The 22,886-nt window shown below is 44.7% G+C and overlaps 1 protein-coding gene across 3 annotated transcripts in view; it reads right to left on the bottom strand.

Moving 5' to 3' along the window:
- LOC140385345 (mediator of RNA polymerase II transcription subunit 30-like) overlaps positions 1 to 22,154 on the bottom strand; it is a 64,051-nt gene extending 41,897 nt beyond the window's left edge. The window contains exons 1-2 of one of the 3 annotated variants that reach the window (XM_072467412.1): positions 22,121 to 22,154; positions 14,404 to 14,611 (exon numbers count right to left, since the gene is read on the bottom strand). In XM_072467412.1, coding sequence (XP_072323513.1) covers positions 14,404 to 14,574 — 171 coding nt within the window. In that variant the 5' untranslated portion in view covers positions 14,575 to 14,611; positions 22,121 to 22,154. Of the gene's footprint in view, positions 1 to 14,403; positions 14,612 to 21,538; positions 21,897 to 22,120 lie in introns of those variants that run through there. The other 2 variants (XM_072467411.1, XM_072467410.1) reach the window with 2 other exon arrangements.
- Between the last annotated feature and the right edge of the window lie 732 nt (positions 22,155 to 22,886).

Consider the following 22,886-nt stretch of genomic DNA (forward strand, 5'->3'; position numbering starts at 1 on the left):
GGTAGGCCTTGTCATACTGAATTTGGAAGCTGCAAAGGTGGGCGAGACAGGATTGATGTGCCCTCTTGACATCATCCATCTCCTTGTCCTACGCCGCTAACTGCTCCCGGAGCTGCACATTTAATCTCTCGCTTTCACTAATATCTCCCTCTCTACCTCTCCCCTTCTCCTCAAGCTGCTTACGGAGCATCCTCACGACCTCCTCTGTGCCTCGCAATTGTGCCAGACAGGACACGATTGCCATCGGCTTACGAACCTTGCTTAAACTTTTCTTATGGCTCTCGGTCAGGCTGTCCCACCAAGTCTGTCCTACCAAGTCTGTCCTATGCTGCCAGAAGCTGTTTCCTCATTTGCGCAAAATTCCGACCATAGGGGCCATCCTTTCCCCTTTAGGATCCCCTAAGCTCTTCTTCCCATACGGGACACTGTTCTGATCTATTGGTCGCTGCGACCACGGGCTCTTGTGGATGCATAAGGCATTCCATTGCCTCCATGGCCATCCCTACAATTACTTCTTTTCTACCGGAAATTTGGAACAAGGGGGAATAAAGCGGTGGTGCAAACACGGGTACGGCTGAAGCTATTTTCCGGTTTCCGCAACCCCCAAAAGTTTCACGCAACAAAATCTATTGCGTTTACCTTATATCCCTTTTACACACTTCCAAATTCTGGAGGTTTGATCGATACTGGTTTCGTTTGTGGTTTCTTTAACTTTGCCAAATTTGGATTCTAATTCAAACACTTTTGTGGGTTCTCTCGGAGTGACACGGTCACTTCTGGGTCGAGTCCCGTCAGATGTCGCCAATAACTGTTGCGTTTTCTTCTTTTACTCTTTCCTTTCTGTGGCTCAGTTCCAATTATGGCAATCAGTGAGTTTGCCCTTCTTTCTGTGTTATCTATATTCTGATGCTTAAGAGTCGCCAGGTATCAAATGATACCCCCACAAGGTTCAACCGGCTATCGATCAAAGAGTCAAACACCAGTTAGTTAGTTCAAGGTCAAGGGTACTTTATTTTCTCACAATTAGTCATGCAACATAAACACTACTAGATAACTACACCTATCGACTAAGACAACCTGTACTTAACTTCGGGCACCCAGCTTAGGTCAGAGAAACAGTGGCTGCTGTTCGATTCTGGATCTATCTGGTTCGAAGGGGTAACTGCTGCTCAGCTAGGCTCATCCGTCTGGTAGCGAGCGTTGAACTTGTACTTGCTTCTGGTGTTGCTGCAATTGGAGATGGCCGTGACCGGGGTACCAGGTCCAAGAGAGGACGAACATGTGGCAAACTCTTCTTCTTATACTTAGGGGTTTTCGAGCTCTTTTGGACGGTCCTTCAGTTTGGGCCCCACTAATTGAGTGATCCCTGATCACTCCGTTCGATTCCTAACCAATACGTGGGCGGGGATCTTGATGGCTGGGCGTGTCCCAAGTGGTCACTGACCCCGTTGTTTACGCTTCCCCTGAACAGGGAGTGGTGCCGAAATGTCTGGGACTGTACCGGTCGCTCGAGTACCAGTCCTTTCTCTTGGTGAAGATGGGCCATCAAATGCTAATCGACCCCATTAAAATGCTAATTGGTCGGAGTTTTGATACCGTCTGGACTTCTTGCTTGCAAATATACATTTCAGGCTCTGAGCTTGCCTGAGTCTTGGCTTGTCCATTTTATCCGCTAGGCTTTGCGAGTTTCTCTGTACCTAGTTGTAAGTGGCCATCCCAGATGGCTACAGTGCCATCAGTTAGTACCCCAGCTTTTGAGGTTTCGGGACTGAAGACGGCTTACGGAGCAAGATTCTAAAAAATGGGCTTTTCCTGACATAAAAGAGGGAAATTTCCTAGGGAGGCTGTGAATTCACTAACATTTCCCCATATCTTGGGGGAAGGGGGTGCGGAGGTGGAGCAGATAGATCCAACCATTGATTCGCTGGCCATAATTTCAACCACCGGTTCAAATGACTACTTCATTAGTCATTATTTTCTCTTCACCTATAATTCACCATTGGTTTGTATCCTGTAGAATTCTGACTTTCTCCTTCAATATTATGGTTATGATAGATAACAGCAAAGGATGCTTAGTAAAATCATATCTTTTTGGCAGTCTAGTAGCCCTTTCTTTTAATATGTGTAAGCATATTCTTACGCTGCTCTCTAATTTCTCTGATCACTTTTGCTTTAAATAGTTTCTCCTATTTAATTCAATTTTAGTTGCCCTCTCAATTCATTTTGAAGTCAACATATTTAGTTTACATTTCTTTTATTGGGCATATGCTGATTTAGCTATTATTCATCAATATGTGTATTATCAAGAGTTTTGTGTATACAGTGTATATGTTACACGATTACATCAATTCTCTCAGACTTCACTATTCTAATCTCTGTGATTGCTGGGACAATCAATCATGAAAAGGAGGCGTGAAAGGTTAATCGATAAATCAATTAAGAGATGTACAGACTACATTCGGGGTCGGATAGCTCAGTTGGCTGGTTCATGACGCAGAGCAACACAAACAGCTCGGGTTCAATTCCTGTACTGGCTGAGGTTATCCATGAAGGCAGGAGGTGTGGTGACCCTCAGGTTAAATCACTGCCAGTCAGCTCTGTCTCTCTCAAAGGGGAGAGCAGCCTATGGTCTTCTGGGACTATGGTGACTTTCAGGCTACAAACCAATAATGAAATTGCAGTGTCATTTTTCCAGATAGATGCCGGAATATATTCCTCCTACTCCCAAATGATTTGTGCAGCATTCCACTACAGCTAGAGTCTACGCAGTACTCTCTGCCCGGTCTCCATATGCAGGCATGGGCCTTAACTTACCTCTGGTTTAAAGGATGGGAAACTACCCATAATCTTGTATCATAAAACAAACAATGTAAATTACATAACAAATTAAATAACAGGTGAACAAAATCCCACGTTTCTTTGCAATCAAGAGCTACACTAAAACAGCAGGTTGACAGTGCAAGAAAAAGTCAGTTGCATATAGAATCTAATTATAAGTGAGTTTAAATGGTGGCCAGTTTATCTCATTTATATTATGGAACATTAGTTCAATGAACACCAAATTGGACAATAATCTTTTATTATTGTCACAAGTAGGCTTACATTAACACTGCAATGAGGTTACTGCGAAAATCCCCTAGTCGCCACACTCCGGCCCCTGTTCGGGTACACAGAGGGAAAATTCAGAATGTCCAATTCATCTAACAAGCACGTCTTTTGGGACTTGTGGGAGGAAACCGGAGCACCCGGAGGAAACCCAGGCCAACACGGGGAGAACGTGCAGACTCCGCACAGACAGTGACCCAAGCTAAATCGAACCTAGGACCCTGGCGCTGTGAAGCAACAGTGCGAACAACTGTACTACCGTATAACTATCACATTGAGAACAGGTAAAGAATGAAGATTATGCTTGAAAGTAGCTCATTTCAGTGAGGTGAAAGAGAAGTTATTCCATTTGAATTGGTTGGAAAGTCTTCTGGAACTCACAATCTAATTGTATTGATACAAAATTGATCATGTGCGTGGTTTCTGAATTGTCTGAAGGACCCAACTGCACGTAGTGAGATTCTCTGAAGATAACTTTTATTGAGAAGCAAATAAAGCAAGAACAGGTTACTTACTTCTGCACCAGAGCTGCTCTATGGATTATGGGCAAAGTTGCTTTCAATAGCATGAAGATTAATGTTTTTAAAGTTATTGAGATGACATGATCAATATCTGAAAATGAAAAGATTTATATGCAGTTTCCAAGTTGTGTATTTTCAAAGGAATTCGGTGTTCAATCAAGAGAAGTCATATGAAGTTTTGTAAAAACTGGGTAAAGCATTCATAGTTTTTATTGAGTGGAAAAGAATTCAGACACTGAAAATTAATGATAAGGGTATACATTTGTACACAGAGTTAGCAATAATTTGAAGGCTCATAAATATAACTATTTGTTCTGGTCACGTACCAGTTATAGAAAGGAGGCCTCACTCCATCATAAGACAGGTAAATATAGAAGCTCCCAGGACAAAGGAGCCAGATGAGTAATTGTGCAGACACCCACAAAGCAATGTCAAGGGTCTTTTATGATATGGAAAGTTTGGGATTTCAGAACTATTTCTTCAATATACATGTGAAAAGGTTCAGGAGCCAAAACAAAAGAGTGGCTCCATACCAATTACAGTACCATGTTGCTTGACTGTTAATGCTACCGCATAAACCCTGGATTGTTAATTGCAGAGTCCACATATTTTAAGAGGTTTTTGTGCCAGCTTCATCTGTTTTACTGACAGTTCTTAATTCTATTCAAGAGGAGCCAAAACAAATTTCAGCCCACAATAATTAATAAAATTGCAATTAATAGAACACAAGAGAAACACCGACAATACACCCTCTGCACCCTAACCAGCAGTAAATGGAGCCAAGCCTGCAAAACGTGACAGGAAATGTGAATGGAATATACTCAAAATTACAGATTATATCTTGGAGTTCAACACACCCTAGTGGTAAAATCTAAAACCACACAAGAAAACTTTTCATAGCATACATTGTCCAGTCAGACAGTTGGACCCCATCATTTCTTTAAGACCCACGTGTTATCTGTAGGTTAGTTCGATGTTTAACTGTATTCAGGTAGTGGGTAATAACAGGGAGATTTACCTGGGCTCACACATATGGGAGCGGCCAGAACTGTGACTGCAGGGTTGGAGATGCAGATATATAATGTGTATCTCTCCCAAAAAAAAACTGGTAAGTGGATAAAGTCTAGGCTCCAATTCGATCCTTCATTGCCTGGATTTTGGAGTTTGAACCCTGTGCCCCTATGCCTTCACTCATATGAAGAATTCATGTAAAATCAATCTGAGCAGCCTCACGGCACCGAGGATCCGGGTCTGGTCCCAGCCCCGGGTCACTGTCCATGTGGAGTTTGCACATTCTCCCCGTGTCTGCATGGGTCTCATCCCCACAACCCAAAGATGTGCAGGCTTGGTGGAATGCCCACACTAATTTGCCCTTAATTGGAAAAAGAAATTGGGTACACAAAATTTTTTTTAAAAATTTTTTTTAAAATCAATCTGGGCATAAAATACTGGCAAGAAAAGAGCAGATTTTATGAATTCATGCATAATCAAAATTATTAGGCATAAAATACTGCAGTGCTCACTGCACAATACCCCAACACAATACTGTTGTGCAAATTTGTACAAAGAGCATAAGAAACAGAAGCAGTAGGCCATTTGGTCCCTCAAGCCTGCACTGCCATTCCATAAGATCATAGCTGCTCTGATCTTGGCCTCAAACTCTATTTCCCCGTCCATCTCAGCCTTGAACATATTCAACCATGGCCTCCACAGCTCCCTGTGGTAGAGAGTTCCAAAGATTCAGACGCCATCTTCAAATGGCGACTCCTTGTTCTGAAACTATGTCCCTAGTTCGAGATTTTCCCATGACGAGAAATAACCTCTCAGCATCTACTCTGTCAAGACCCCTCAGAACTTTGTGTCTCAACGGACCATCTCTCAATAGTGTTCAATTCTGGTCGCCACACTACCAGAAGGATGTATAGTGTTCAATTCTGGTCGCCACACTACCAGAAGAATGTGGAGGCTTTAGAGAGGGTGCAGAAGAGATTTACCAGAATGTTGCCTGGTATGGAGGGCATTAGCTATGAGGAGCGATTGAATAAACTCGGTTTGTTCTCACTGGAACGAAGGAGGTTGAGGGGAGACCTGATAGAGGTATACAAAATTATGAGGGGCATAGACAGAATGGATAGTCAGAGGCTTTTCCCCAGGGTAGAGGGGTCAATTACTAGGGGGCATAGGTTTAAGGTGAGAGGGGCAAGGTTTAGAGTAGATGTACGAGGCAAGTTTTTTACGCAGAGGGTAGTGGGTGCCTGGAACTCGCTACCGGAGGAGGTAGTGGAAGCAGGGACGATAGGGACATTTAAGGGGCATCTTGACAAATATATGAATAGGATGGGAATAGAAGGATACGGACCCAGGAAGTGTAGAAGATTGTAGTTTAGTCGGGCAGCATGGTCGGCACGGGCTTGGAGGGCCGAACGGCCTGTTCCTGTGCTGTACATTTCTTTGTTCTTTGTATTCCTCTAAACACCAATGAGTATTAATTTTAGCTATTCAATGTTTCCTCATAAGACAAACTCCTTATCCCAGGAATCAACATAGTGTGCCTTCGCTAAACTGCCTCCAATGCCTTAAATAAGGAGACCAAATGGTAAACAGTACTCTAGGTGTGGTTTCACCAATGTCCTGTACAGTTGTAGCAACACCTTCCTACTTCTATACTCCAACCCATGAAAAAAAGCCTAACATTCCATTTGCCTTTCTAATTAATTTCAGTATCTGAATGCTAAACTTTTGCATTTCACGTAGGCTCCTCTGTTGCAGTATTCTGCATTCTCATTCCATTTAATTTAATATTCGGCATTTCAGGCGGCAGGGTGGTTAGCATTGCTGCCTAACGGTGCCGCGAACCTGGGTTTGATCTCGGCCCCGGGTCACTGTCCGTGTGGAGTTTACAAATTCTCCCCATGTCTCACCCCCACAACCCAAAGATGTGCAGGGTAGGTGAATTGGCCAGGCTAAATTGCCCCTTAATTGGAACAAAAAATGAATTGGGTAATTTAAAATTTATTTTAAAAATATTCAGCATTTCGATTCTTCCTAACAAAATGAATACCTCATGTTTTCCCACATTATGCTGCATTTGCCTAATTTTTGCCCACTTAATTAACCTATCAATTTCCTGTTGCAGATTCTGTCCTCCTCACAACTTGTTTTCTTGTCTATCTTTGTATCATCAGCAAATTTGACTACATTACTCATTTCCTTCATCCATTTCATTAATAGGCGGCACGGTAGCACAGTGGGTAGCACTGTTGCTTCACAACTCCAGGGTCCCAGGTTCGATTCCCGGCTTGGGTCACTGTCAGTGTGGAGGCTGCACGTTCTCCCCGTGTCTGCGTGGGTTTCCTCTGCATGCTCCGGTTTCCTCCCACAAGTCCCGAAAGACGTGCTTGTTAGGTAATTTGACATTCTGAATTCTCGCTCTGTGTACCCGAACCGTCGCCGGAATGTGGCGATTAGGGGCTTTTCACAGTAACTTCATTGCAGTGGTAATGTAAGCCTACTTGTGACAATAAAGATTATTAAAAAGTTGAGACCCCATCACTGATCCCTGTAGCGCTCTAGTTACAGTTTGCCAACCTGAAAATTACCCATTTATCCTAAGTTAATCCTCTACGGATGCTAACATATTACCCCTAACACTATGACCTCTTATCTAGTGCAATAATGTTTTATGTGGCACCTTATCAAATGGCTTCTCGAAATCCAAATACATTGCCCAGCTACCTGTTCTCCTTTATCTACCCTGCTTATTGCAACCTCAAAGAACTCTAATAAATTTGTCAACATGATTTCCCTTCCATAAAACCATGATGACTCTGCTCTATGGTATTATGATTCTCCTTCCTTCCTCACACTCGTTCCTTAGTAATGAATTACAGAAATTTTCCAATGACCGATATTAGGCTAACTGGTCGAGTTTACTGTTTGCGGTCATTACATCTGCATTTTCCTAAAACCTGTCAAAATCTCGGGAATTTTGGAAGATTACAATCAATAAATACATCCACTATCTCTGCAGCCATTTCTTTTAAAACCCTAGGATGCAGGAGGTCAGGTCAAGGGGACTTGTCAGCTTTTAGTCTCAATAGGTTGCCAATGATTGTTTTAAGTTCCTTCCTCCCTGTTGCCTCCTGATCTTCGACTGTTATTTGGGTGTTTTTAGTGCTTTCTACCAAGAACATAACATTTGTTCAAAGTCCCTGGGCTGGATTCTCTGTTTCTGAGACTAAGTGTTGACACAGGGGCAGAACTTGTGGACTTTCACAACAGCAAAACTGGCACCTAACCTGGACCAATTCAGCGATTCTGGAGGGGCTAGCACCGCCGCCACGTGGATCACAATCCATTCCAATGGAAAACGGGCCGGATTCGCCGGGTCCATGATTGACACTCGGGAGGCTGACAAGCTGAAACCACATACACACATTACAATCCCCACACACACTCATCTCAGCCAACAAGATGGCACTAGTTGTGCTGGAGCGCACCCATATAGCTGATGGGTCGGCTGAGGCCAGAGGACACTTAGGAGGGTGGCCTGAGGGGACACCTATATGACCCTTGGCCCCAAGTTCACAAGTGGGCTATCAGCGGCGTGTGCAGCTGCATGGCTGCCTTGCTGGCTGCGGCAATGGTGTTCTGTTCCCGTCCAACCTGACCCCACAGCCCTCCTCCGGGTCACCCCTCCGCTACTCCCCCCGGCCCTGGCAGAAACCTCCCGGCCAGTGGCACAACTGTCAGCAAACTATGGCGAAGTTGGGACACTTTCCGTACCCCCTCTCTCTTCCTCAGCAGCCGCCATCCCGGTTTCACAATTTTTAAAGGCACAAGTGAACCGCGCTATCGGGAACTCGGCCCATTGGAGGCGGAGAATACCAGATCGGGTCCACTAATGATATGCAAATGGGGTTTACTGTACTTGCATTCTGGATTGCACTGATGCTGCTGTCGAGGTGATGGAGAATTGCGATTTGGAGTCAAATTGGTGCCCGCCACAATTTTGGTGTCGGAACCTATTCTCCGCCCAGTCGTGTTTCCCGATTTTGCCATCAGCCAACCGAGAATCCTGCCCCTCTCTCTTCCTTTTTTCCCCATTATTAACTCACCAGGGCAGTGGGGGGTAAAGGTTGACATGTATTAAAAGGTGCAGGGGTGTACCTCTGATAGTTACAAAGGTCGCACAGAGGCTGCCTCACCTTCCCCAACCATCTCCAGCCCGACACCAGCCGGCGCTGCTAAAGCCAAGGCGTGGGCCTCCCATTGGAGTGGGTAAAATAGTGGCAGGGGTGGGATGGAGCACTTTAGTGGTCATTGATTGGCCCGTTAAGGGCTTCAACAGGCCCAAGGGTGGACTGGCCACCTGATGCATTCAACACCTTCACAATTTAAGACATGTTGTGGGTGGGACGGCCACTTGCTGGATTTTTTGAGCCCCCTTGCCTTCAAACCCATCGGCAGAGTGTAAAATGCAGCCCCAAGATCCCCCCGCCATCAATCACACCTGTGCCTACTCACCGACATTGGCTCCTGGTGAAGCAATGCCTCAATTTTAAAATTGTCATCCTTGGGAGTCCGTGATGTGAGCGTGGACGTTGTTGCTTTTCACAAGCTCCGGCTCTGATCATCCTTTAATCCTTTATTTTATCCTGGTGAACATTTCATATTTGCTTACTCTTGGGTTACATGGCTCACACTATGCCCTCGGAGGTTCCTGATTGGTGCTTTTGCAAAGAGCCAAGATAAATAGTAAAAATCGTTAGTTCGTGGCAGTCGGAATGGGGCCCAACTTGTAGTGGGGTAGTTGCTGCTGAGCGGGGTCTCCCTTCGGTGGTGCTGCGTGTGTCTGGATGATGGCCACCATCAAAAATGTTGTCTTGGTTGAAGGCTCTGCGATGCAGGTCATCAGAGCTCACTTCGAGGAATTGCAGGGTGCAGTTGCGAGAGCAGTGGAGGCGCATGAGAGAGTTCTTGAACTCGAAGTACACTTTCCCTGGTGAGGGGCCGCCTTTGCATCCTCGAGATCATACTGCATGGTGTGCCGTTTATCCTGATGGGCAGGATGTGCTTGTGGGCTTGGTCCCTGGAGAGAGGCCAGAGCCGAGTCCCCAATTGGGTTCGAAACTTGACTGCCATATTTTGGTCATCGTGATTTGGAGGTTGGGTGCATTAGATTCGATGGAGCATAACAAATCCGATCCTTGCGGCTAGGGGGTGGCTGGGCCCACTGATTGATGGTCCTGTACCATTCTATTCTCTATCCTAGTCCTAATGGATTGGGGGGGCTGAGCGGGTCGGGTTGCGCCCCGCTCCGTTCCTCCCCACACAGCCAGGGCCTAGGCTGTGGATTGCCTGAGCGTCCGAATGACAGCATGGTGGGAGTGATGGTGCCTCGTGCTTCGATCGTTTGAATCTTTGAGAGATCCTGATGAGTGCTTGCTGATCCTGGCTTAGCCTTTCCTTCTCGTGCAATGTGTATGGTGTCTTTATCCTGTAATTTACCCTGCAATCTTCTATAATCCTGAACGTTACTCTCTTGTAATTCTGTTGTTGATTATTTAATGTTGTCCTTTCTCCTGCAAGGGAGTGTAAGGTGTTAGTGTGATGGTGGGTGTGAATGATTATCCTGTTCAAGCAAAATCATGTTGAGTTGATCATGTGAAATATGATCTGGAATTTTTGCTATGTCTTATAATCCTGCGGTTATGGTAGGGAAACATTTTGATTTCATCACCGCCTATCTTGTTTATAAGGATGAGTTTATAAGGTGAAGGGTGGATGGTTGGAGTTGGTAGGGTTAGTCCAGTCATCACTGTGATTGATGATAGCCCCCCCAGTTCAAGCTAATCCATGTTGGGTTTTTCTCTTTGTGATTTTGTAAAACATTTTTTGGGGTGTTTCAATTTAAGAATCCGTGCCTATAATCTCGGGTGGCACGGTAGCACAGTGGTTAGCACTGCTGTCTCACAGCGTCAGGGTCCAAGGGTCAATTCCCGGCTTGGGCACTGTCTGTATGTTCTCCCCGTGTCTGCGTGGGTTTCTTCCGGGTGCTCCGGTTTCCTCCCACAGTCCAAAGATGTGCTGTTAGGTGAATTGGACATTCTGAATTCTCCCTCAGTGTGCCCGAACAGGTGCCGGAATGTGGCGACTAGGGGATTTTCACAGTAACTTTATTGAAGTGTTAAGCCTCCTTGTGACACTAATAAAGATTATTATTCTTATTGATTGCCTGGGCAAATTTAGTATCCTGGGGAGGACTGGATTCCTTCTGGCTCCTGAGGTTGAGCCTTCTTTCATTTGGGTCTCTCTCTGTGGACGTCTTTTGAGTTATTAGAACAAGATGATTTAATTTTGGGATACGCTGAGGTGGGATTGGCTAATTGTGGTTGGACTATTGAGGGAAGGGTTTGCCATTGTTATCCTTTCTGTGATATAGGTCATTGTGGGTCATTTTGGGCGTCTCTCCCCTGGAAAACATTTCTTTCTCTCTTCATCTGGGTGAGCAGGGTGATGTTTCTAATCCTGGCCTGGTCCGTTGGTCTGAAGGACGTTCCCCTGGTTGCACGGGGGAGGAGGGAATCGGCACTCCCTCCCAGGACACCCAATTGTTGGAGGTCCTGATGATTCTTCTTTTTGGGTTGGAGTCCCCGCCGGGCTGGAGTGATTATCCTTTTCTTCATAGTATTAATGGGGATGGGACTTGCCCTGGATGGGGTGGGAGAGATATGGGTTCGGCTGGGGGGGAAGGATGTGCTGGGCTAGCCAGGTCTGGCGCTGTGGCTTATATCTTGTTGCCTCTGGGGGCTTGGGGTGTCCCTCTTTGAGGATGTTTGTTGGGGGCATCCTGGGTGGTTAGGGTTTGCTTCTTCGGTGCACAGGGTCTGAGAATGAGGGGTCTCATTAACTTGATAGAGTTTTTCGAAGAGGTCACAGAGATGATTGATGCAGGTAGGGCAGTGGATGTTGTCTATATGGACTTCAGTAAGGCCTTTGACAAGGTCCCTCATGGCAGACTGGTACAAAAGGTGAAGTCACACGGGTTCAGGGGTGAGCTGGCAAGATAGATACAGAACTGGCTAGGTCACAGGAGGCAGAGAGTAGCAATGGAAGGATGCTTTTCTGATTGGAGGGCTTTGACTAGTGGTGTTCCGCAGGGATCAGTGCTGGGACCGTTACTGTTCGTAGTATATATAAATGATTTGGAGGAAAATGTAACTGGTCTGATTAGTAAGTTTGCAGATGTCACAAAGGTTGGTGGAATTGCGGATAGCGATGAGGACTGTCAGAGGATACAGCAGGATTTAGATCGTTTGGAGACTTGGGCGGAGAGATGGCAGATGGAGTTTAATCCGGACAAATGTGAGGTAATGCATTTTGGAAGGTCTAATGCAGGTAGGGAATATACAGTGAATGGTAGAACCCTCAAGAGTATTGACAGTCAGAGAGATCTAGGTGTACAGTTCCACAGGTCACTGAAAGGGGAACACAGGTGGAGAAGGTAGTCAAGAAGGGAAGCGCCATGCTTGCCTTCATTGACCGAGGCATTGAGCATAAGAATTGACAAGTCATGTTGCAGCTGTATAGAACCTTAGTTCGGCCACACTTGGAGTATAGTGTTCAATTCTGGTCGCCATCCTACCAGAAGGATGTGGAGGCTTTAGAGAGGGTGCAGAAGAGATTTACCAGGATGTTGCCTGGTATGGAGGGCATTAACTATGAGGAGCGGTTGAATAAACTCGCTTTGTTCTCACTGGAACAACGGAGGTTGAGGGGCGACCTGATAGAGGTCTACAAAATTATGAGGGGCATAGACAGAATGGATAGTCAGAGGCTTTTCCCCAGGGTAGAGGGGTCAAATACTAGGGGGCATAGGTTTAAGGTGCGAGGGGCAAGGTTTAGAGGAGATGTACGAGGCAAGCTTTTTTTACACAGAGGGTAGTGGGTGCCTGGAAATCGCTGCCGGAGGAGGTGGTTGAAGCAGGGATGATAGTGACATTTAAGGGACATCTTGACAAATACATGAATAGGATGGGAATAGAGGGATACAGACCCAGGAAGTGTAGACGATTTTAGTTTAGACGGGCAGCATGGTCGGCACAGGCTTGGAGGGCCGAAGGGCCTGTTCCTGTGCTTTACTTTTCTTCGTTCTTTGATGTGCAGTTCTATGCTTGGTAGATAGCCAGTTGTTCCCTTTGGGGGTGGGATATCTTTTTGGTTGATTGAGTGACCTATTCTCTTCTCTTCTTCATTGGTGGTTTCTTTTTCTTGGTATGTGCTAGGATAATATGGAGCCTGAGTTGGGTCCTGATCTCTTGTTATCTATCCTGTGGCTTAGTTTGGTTGTTCAAGCCTTTCCTTCCTATTTCTTCTTCCTTTCTTGGGAGGCTCTGAAGGTTCGATCACATTCTGAACATGTTACCACTGGTCCTCTCTGCATAATAGTGTGGAATGATGTTAGTTCTGCACTGGGCCATTAGTTTGGGGTTAAGTTGCATTGTGTGGTATATATGCAACCGCCCTTAGAACTGGGGTTTTCATGCATTTTCTTTATTTTTGTAATGGTAGATATGAAGAATCTGTGCTTGGCTCCTACATGGATACTGATGGGTCTGGTATCGGGGGAGAAGAGGCTTTGGTGTTGCTGGAATTTGGGGGAGATGTACGTTGGTGCGCACTTAAACACGGTGTGGATATCTTGTAGTAATTGCGGGCTGACGCCGCAAAGAGGGGTGCGCACTACTTTACCATGTTTTTTACGACCTCATCTTGTTTCTCTCTCGGATTCTGGTGGGGCTGCATGGGTACTTATTTATGTTTAGTGATTGTGCTGAGCCAGTTGTGATTTGTTCTCCTGTCTCACCCTGTCTGCACTCCTGTATGCTGAGCCATCTTTTTTATAGACCCTTGCTTATGGCAATGTTTTATTTTGAAATTTAGCTGCGTTATTCTTTAAAATGTAAAACTTCAATAAATATACTTTTTTTAAAAAATTCTCATCCTTGTTTTCAAATCCCACCAGGGCCTTACCCCTCCCTATCTCTAATCTCCTCCAGCCCCACAATCCTCCAGCGATTCAAGGCGGCAGTTCACCACCACCTTCCGAAGGGCAATTAAAGATCGACAACAAACACTGGTCTTACGAACGACACACATATCCCATGAAAGAATAAAAAAGACGAATCACTGCAATCCTCCTAGCTGGCCTTGAGCATCCCCGATTTTGATGAATCCACCATTGGTGGCCATGTCTTAAGTTGCCTGGACCTAAGCTCTGGAATTCCTTCCTAAACCTCTCAGTCCCTCTACCCCACTCTTGTCCTTTGACCGAGCATTTTGTCATCTGTCCTTATATCTCCTTATGTGGCTTGCTGTCATATTTTGTTTTCTAATGCTCCTGTGAAATATCTTGTGATGTGTTACTTTCCAATTTTAAACAGTTAAGTTCTATGCCATTGTGTTTGCCTCTTCGGAAAATAATTCCACGTCAGTATAGTGTAGATTGACTGTTCATCGAAATGTTACAGAACATATAATGCCATACCATTTGCTCACAGCAAAGCCACTTATTGGGTATTATTCAGAATGAGTATGAAAGATAATCTTATTACAGAATATGTGCTTCAAAAGTAATGAAACCTTTGAAACAAACTTGTGAATATTTGTCATTTGAAGCAAGGTGTACTTGAGATTTCTAGTCTTGTTTCAGAACTCTGTCTCATTCACAGTACCTACTGCAATGAAGCAATGTAGGTAAAAGGCAGTCACTGACCTGCATGTTCCTTAGGAGCTGGAAGATCTCCATTGTTCTTGAAACAATGTCTTGCACTGTCTCTTGGCCAATTCGACAGAGAGAAGCTGTATTAACTTCACGTCCAGCCTGGGCCTGGGGCCCAGAAAATGCTCCAGGCATCCCGGCACCAGGCACTGGGGGCGTTGCCATGACTCCCTTGCTTCTGACACGACAATGATGTGAAATTCTAGCAGAAAGGATTGTGCACAAACAAGAAGACAGGAATATTTCAAATGTTGCCACCTTAGTAAAGAGATTAAGAATGCTATATACATGCGTTGCATAAAATTTTAATTAATTTGTTTAGCGACTGGTAAAGCATAAAAACTTTTTCATATAATTCCAGTAGGTCAGAATAAAAGTTGTGCCACACTCAGCAGGTTCAGATGATGCCATTAACTGATAGAGAAACACTCAATGTTTGGAACGATACCAGAATCCCATGTGTGCTGGTGCATCACCAAACCATCCCTTGAGGCTTATTATCCAGATGCACAAATGCTATTTCATTCTCATTTGTTAACCACACATGGAGACCTTCCAGCTGCTGCCTGTGTGATCAAGGTCTACCTTTCCTGAGTCAATGAATTTCAAATGGGTGCTGTTTGGTGACATAAATGTTTGCACATATTCAGATTTACATGCAAGGACTTAACTATTTTAGACGATAAAAGAATCAATATTTTACTGAGAAATGAAGGGTCTTAGAACAGTACAGTTCGAGTATCCTTTATCCGTAATTCCCAAAAGTGAACACACCCAAAAACCGCACTTTGCTTTAACCTCATCAACCTTTAGCATCTATGACCCCAGCCACCACGAACTTCGCCGATTATACCCGACCGTCAGCGTGAGAAGTCTAGATTTATTTGTCTGCACGGTTTACCTTGCAAACCGTCATCTACAAGCAGACTCGCAAATGGTGCCACCGGTGGAAACTTATTACAGGTATCCTGTATTTATTATTCAGTAGCCCACCTTACTTTTTCAGGTACTTAATTTATTTTAGACTATATAGCAAGCCTAGGCTTCGGCCACTGTAATGTAAGTCGGCCTAGAGGCTTATGTGGTATCCGAAAAGGGAAATGATCTGAAATCCAAAACTTAATTGGCCCCGAGGGTTTCGGGTAAAGGATACTCAACCTGTAGCATGTCAGAGTTTGAAAAAGAATTATTGGCAAGCATGCTAGAGTTAAAAGAAACATAAAGGCATGTTTTCTTATTTTCACGGTGGTGCGGTACACAGGCACATGAAAGAGTGAGCACTGCCTATATTTGCGTCATCAGCAAATTTAGCAACCATACATTCAGTCCCTCCACCCAAGTCATTAATATATTATAAATAGTTAAAGCCCCAGCACTGATCCCTGTGGCACTCCACGAATTTGCCAACCTGAAAATGACCCAATTATCCCTCTCTGCTTCCCGTTAGCTAATCAATCCTCTATCCATGTTAATAGATGCTCCATGATCTCCTATTTTGTGTAGAAGCCTTTGATGTGGCACCTTATCGAATGTCTTTTGGAGATCCAAGAACACCATATCTACAGGTTCTCCTTTATCCATATTACTTCCTCAAAAAACAGTAATAAATTAGTCAAACATGATTTCCCTTTCATTAAACCATGTTGGCACTGCTTGATTATATTAAGATTTTCTAAATGCCCTGCTGTAGCCTCCTTAATAATAGATTCAGCATTTTCCCTATGACTAATGTTAGGCTAACTGGCTGGTAGTTTCCTGTCTCTATTCTTTCTGGAATAGAGGGGTTATATTTGCTATTGAATATCAATCTTTATTAGTGTCACAGGTAGGCTGACATTAACACTGCAATGAGGTTACTGTGAAAATCCCCTAGTCGCCACACTCTGGCACCTGTTCGGGTACACTGAGGGAGAATTCAGAATGTCCAATTCACCCAACAGCACGTCTTTCAGGACTTGTGGGAGGAAACCCCATGCAGACACGGGGAGACTCCACACAGACAGTGACCCAAGCTGGGAATTGAACCCGGGTCACTGGCGCTGTGAAGCAACAGTGCTACCCACTGTGCTACCGTGCTGCCCTCCCAATCTGATGTGTCCTTTCCAGGATCGAGTAAATTTGGGCACATTACCAGCAAATCAGCTCCAATCTGAGCAGCCACTAATTTTAAGACTGTTAAGATGAAGTCCATCAGGTCCTGGAGACATGCCAGTCTTCAGTTCTAAGCTTTCTCTGTGCTCTTTCCCTGGTGATTAGAATTATTTTAATTTCCTCCCTCCCTTTCATCTCTTGATTTATGAGTATTTCTGGGCTGCTGCTTGCGTCATCTGTCTTCCAAAATGAAGATGGGCATAGCATGGAGAGACCACGCCCCCCCTTTTTTCCGCAGTAAAGGAGGTAGGTTTAAAGAGCCCAGTAAAACTGACAGGCCAGGATAAGATAAGTGTCGAGATAAGTGCACAGAATCTGTGGCGGGGGGCCTTAGCCAGATCCACAAGGTTAGATCCATGCAGCTGGAGTCAGGGGGTGCAGTCAGGTGAGAGTTTGGGAATACCATGGGAGTTCATTAGTTTGGGGGGGGAGAAGAGACATCAGAGCCCGCGGGGTGTGTCACGTACGGGACCTGGCCTGGGTGTTTAAAATAGTTACACTGAAATTAGAAGTGGTTTTATTTCTTCTAACTCTTCCAGAGTAATAATTGGTGCAAAGCTGGGAGAGCTACCTGAAGTTAGCAATTTAAATCACTTTGTTGGATGATTCCCAGTGCAACGTTAGCACTTCTGGACAATTCCCCCGTGAATTCTAACCTGGGAACGTCCGAGGAGGATTCCCCAGTGCATCTCTGGAGTTCCCCCCAAATTCAATGCCTTGGAGCCTGAAAGTTATGGGCCTTTAGGTAGTTATCAGCAAAGTTGGATATAAGGTACTCTATTATGACTTATGCACATACACACAAAATATATCACGTTTGCACACATCTATCTGTGTGGACTACATTCAAACCCATCATATTCCCAACTGTCAAGGATTTTGTTCACAGAATCACAGAACGCCATTCAGTCCATCATGACTATACTGCCTCTTTGAAAGAGCAGCTGTGCATATCCAATATGTTCACTTTTTGTCTGTAACTCTAAATTCCTCATTCTCAAATACCAGCCCAATTTCTTTTTACATATATCGATGGAACAGTCCCACCCCTTTTCCAGGTATAGCATTCCAGTTCGCAACAACTCAGAATTATTATAATCTATTAGGCCATATTATACATACTAGCTGGTACGTTTTTCACGCAGAGAGTGGTGGATGCCTGGAATGTGCTACCAGAGGATGTGGTGGAAGCAGGCACATTAGCAACATTTAAGAGGCAACTGGACGGGTACATGAATAGGGAGGAAATGGAGGGATACGGACCGAGGAAGGGCAGAAGTTTTTTTTTTTAGTTAGGGCATCATGATCGGCACAGGCTTGGAGGGCCAAAGGGCCTGTTAGTGTGCTGTACTTTTCTTTGTTCTAGTTGTGATTTTGTTTTTTAGGAATACAGATTTTCCTGTCAAATGTTTCATGGCATTTCCATAAAGCAAGATTCTTGATCAGGCCATCACACACTTTTATTTGATCCGTCCTTTCAGAGGATAAGAATTACAGTAAGTTACCTACTGACTGTTACATGGACTCACCGAATGCCTACTTATGTCACATAAGTAGATCAAGTACAGTACCACCATAGTCTAGAACCATGAATAGATTCCCAGAACTAATACTTACTGACAATTTAAAGGGCACAGATCAGCACGGGGACTAGAATTAATATACCAGACAGCACAAAAATAAACTATAAATTTTCCAAGGGGTAAATTAGCCTTTTCAACGTTATGGTGCAGAGTGAAAATTAAAAGTTACTTTTCCTCAGCCAAGAAATGCAATAATACTCTAGGCAATGCTTTTTCTTTCAGTCCCTCCTGCAGACTGCTTCAATGTTCACTTTCTCTCTGCTACATTGCAAAGTGCTGAACAATGGTGAGTTTGAAATAAAATACGAGGCAGAATCTTAAAACTTGAAATAGTCAACTTCCATATATCTGGCCAATGATAATCAATCCTTATACACCATAACTACCGACTTGGAGTTGCTGCCATAGCATATGATTGTGAGCTTCATTAAGTCATAGGCATCATCCCATAAATCAAAATCAGCATTAATGAAGCCATGTGGCTCCATTTTTAACTACCTGACACTTACTTCCATTAATCTCCCTGGCTTCCAAGTAGAGTGTCATCCTGCTCGCCACTTATATTTCTAGCTCGCCCCTCTGCCAATGAAACCATTACAGGTCTCAGAGACTGACTGTTCATACAAGTACCTTGACAGCTTTCCCAGTTCCAACGTTGCAATTATCAAGTGCTGAACTTGGTGGTCATGTTCTCTGCTGAACCTCCACTATCCTTGCTACATCCACTGATTCCTTGTGCCCCAGGAAACTTCAAGACACACTTCCTACCTTTCAAATTCCATTTTGAGTTCCTATCAGCTCACCCAACCAGAATATACCCATTCTTGCAACTCCAGATTATGCTTCATTACTGGCACCCCTGCCCATGTTTGGCAACTTCTCACATCACTATAAAAGTGTGAATCTTTTAATCAGTGGAGATAGTGACACAGTGGTAATGTAACAAAACTAGCAAACCAGAAGCCTAGGCTAGGGCATGGTTTCAAATCCCACTGTAGCAACTGGTGGAACTTAAATTGAGTTAATTAAAAAAAACCTGGAATTGAAAGCTAGTCTCAACAATGATGACCATGAAACTAATATTGTTGGTCATAAAAACCCATGTGGTTCACTAATGTCTTTTAGGGAAGGAAATCTGCCATTATTACCTGGCCTACACATGACTCCAGATCCACAGTAATGTGATTAGCACTGCTGCCTCATGGCGCTGGGGGCCTGGGCTCAATCGCAGCACCGGGTCACTGTCTGTGTGGAGCTTGCACATTCTCCCCGTGTCTGCCTGGGTTTCATCTCCACAACCTAAAAGATTTGCAGGGTAGGTGGATTGGCCATGCTAAATTGCCCCTTAATTGGAAAAGAATAATTGAGTACAATTTAAAAAAAAAATTAAAAGGATTGTGGTTGACTCTTAACTTCTCTTTAGGACAATTACTGCAGACGACACTAAGATAAGTGGTAAAGCAAAAAGTGCAGAGGATACTGGAAGTCTGCAGAGGGATTTAGATAGGCTAAGTGAATGGGCTAGGGTCTGGCAGATGGAATACAATGTTGACAAATGTGAGGTTATCCATTTTGGTAGGAATAACAGCAAAAGGGATTAATATTTAAATGATAAAATATTAAAACATGCTGCTGTGCAGAGAGACCTGGGTGTGCTAGTGCATGAGTCGCAAAAAGTTGGTTTACAGGTGCAACAGGTGATTAAGAAGGCAAATGGAATTTTGTCCTTCATTGCGCATTGCTAGAGGGATGGAGTTTAAGACTAGGGAGGTTCTGCTGTAATTGTATAAGGTGTTAGTGAGGCCACACCTGGAGTATTGTGTTCAGTTTTGGTCTCCTTACTTGAGAAAGGACGTACTGGCACTGGAGGGTGTGCAGAGGAGATTCACTATGTTAATCCCAGAGCTGAAGGGGTTGGATTACGAGGAGAGGTTGAGTAGACTGGGACTGTACTCGTTGGAATTTAGAAGGATGAGGGGGGGATCTTATAGAAACATATAAGATTATGAAGGGAATAGAAAGGATAGATGCGGGCAGGTTGTTTCCACTGGCGGGTGAAAGCAGAACTAGGGGGCATAGCCTCAAAATAAGGGGAAGTAGATTTAGGACTGAGTTTAGGAGGAACTTCTTCACCTAAAGGGTTGTGAATCTATGGAATTCCTTGCCCAGTGAAGCAGTAGAGGCTCCTTCATTAAATGTTTTTAAGATAAAGATAGATAGTTTTTTGAAGAATAAAGGGATTAAGGGTTCTGGTGTTCGGGCCGGAAAGTGGAGCTGAGTCCACAAAAGATTAGCCATGATCTCATTGAATGGTGGAGCAGGCTTGAGGGGCCAGATGGCCTAATCCTGCTCCTAGTTCTTATGTTCTAATTAGGGATGGACAATAAATACTGGCCTTGTCAGTGATGCCCACATCCCATCAACAAATAAAACAATTATGACCCTGTCCTTTGGGATTTTCTTCCAAAACGACATTGCCCTATCTCTCTTTCGCCTTCAAAAACCTCGTAAAAGCAAATCACTTATTCCTTTAATTTTTACTTGTCCATATCTGGCACTGTAAAGTAAAATAAATGTTCTTTTCTATGACAAACATTATACTGATGCCTAAAACTAATAACAATCTTGATTTGATTAAATGAAAATAGTCAGAATTAAAACAACCAGTATCTCCTCTCAGGTAAAAGATCATTAAATGTGTTTTTTAAATCCTACTTGCTTTTCAACTATTTTCATGGACCTGCTTCCAGCATGGTCTTGCATGTAGCAGTGACTTGCTTCTCATGAGCTTTAATTAATGTGCAGCCTGGGAAATTAGAAGGTAGGAGGCAGCAGACGCCAAACACATACTTCCTGTAGAAATGCTGTGTATCGAGGCCAAACAACAGGCATTCCTCAAGGGGTTTATCATTGCCTGAGAAACCGGGTCAGAAAGACTTAGCAAAAGCTATCTATAATTAAAATTGTGTCACTGGCAATTTAATGCTGATCTGACAGGGTCTATTGGAAGGCTCTGTCAGCATTTCACGTGCAATTCCGCTAAGATTGTGTGAGCTGCTTCGCTGGCCCTGGGCTGCTGTGAAAGTTGCTCCTCAGGCAGTCACGAAAGAAGTATGAACGAACTGCACCCCGGGGCAAAGAAAAAAGGTGAACTTTACCTTTTAGCAAAGGGAATATAGACAGGCTCTTGTTTCTTTATAATTAACAATGTATAAAATTTGCAGCTTTGAAAAAAATGTCATTATGGAGCTGTTAATGCTGGAATTACAATCCTAACGTATGTGTTCACAAGTATGCCTGACCGCAGCTTACACAGAACAGTGAAGCCACCAGTTCATCACACCGCAAAAAAAACGCTTTTAATGGAAACATTACTTTAAGAAAAAGATCCAAACCGTTGGATAGGTTGACACCAACAGAAATATTCTCCCCGACAAATGCTACACGAACTCCTTTACTTCACAATACTCGCAAATCGTGGAACTTTTGAAAAATAAATGATGTTGGCATCTGTCTAAATGTCATCCCTTCAGCCATGATAACAAGCCCAAAGGCCGACCGCAGCATGAAGCAGCACAGATGCTTGGATCAAAACTCCGTCTCAATGTTGGAACGTTATTCGTTTCAATACTCACAACCCAACCTCATGCCAGTTTCCCAATGCTCAGGAAAGAGCCCCAACCGCAGCTCATTGACACACACTGAAGTGGGAGAGAACCAGAACTGCAGCCCGCGCCTGCGCACACACCGGACTGCCAGGAATCGCACCTGCGCACAGAGTCACGGACAGCCTGAAACTGCGCCTGCGCACAGAGCACCAGACCGCTGCTGCGCACAAACGGCAGCCTGAGCCCGTACCTGCGCACAGACTGGGTGGTCTGAGCCCACGACTGCGCACAGAACTCAATACCGTGCCTGCGCAGATTGTCTGCGAGTGCGCCTGCGAACAGAACCCCAGATTGCGCCTGCGCACATACCGGACAACCTGACGTCACGCCTGCCCTCAGAGTCCCAGACTGCGCCTGCGCGTAGGCGGGGTAGCCTGAGGTCACGCCTGCTCAAAGAGACTCAGACTCCGCTGCGCGTGCAGACCGGACAGCTTGACATCGCGCCTGCGCACAGAGCCGCAGACCGCCCATGCGCACGCAGACCGGGCAACCTGAGATGCCGTCTGCACTGCATCCGCGCAAGAGCTGTGTGAGTGTCAGGCGAGAGCAAAGTGAAAGGCTGGGGATTTGCTTCAGCCACCTAGAGAAAAGAGTAATGGATATCAATAAGAGAGTTCGAATTACTGCGGATGCTGGAATCTTGAACAGAAAATGCTGGAGGACATTCTCAGCAGGTCTGACAGCACCTGTGGAGAGAGAAGGGAACTAACATTTCGAGTCTGGCTGACTCTTCCTCAGAGCTCCAGCCCCACGGATAACCTCGCGATGCTCCACTTCTCCAATTCCACCCTAAACACATTAAAGAAGCCATTCCCTATGGACAGGCCCTCCATACACATCCTAATACACAGGATCTGCTCAGACGAAGAGGAGCGTAACAGACATCTACAGACGCTGAAAGATGCCCTCGTACGAACGGGATATGGCGCTCGACTCATCAATGGACAGTTCCAATGCGCCACAGCAAAAAACCGCACCGGCCTCCTCAGAAGATAAACACGGGTCACAACCGACAGAGTACCCTTCATCGTCCAGTATTTCCCCGGAGCAGAGAAACTACGGCATCTTCTTCACA

The sequence above is a fragment of the Scyliorhinus torazame genome, chromosome 11 (genome assembly GCF_047496885.1).
Source record: "Scyliorhinus torazame isolate Kashiwa2021f chromosome 11, sScyTor2.1, whole genome shotgun sequence".
Classification (NCBI taxonomy): Eukaryota; Metazoa; Chordata; class Chondrichthyes; order Carcharhiniformes; family Scyliorhinidae; genus Scyliorhinus; species Scyliorhinus torazame.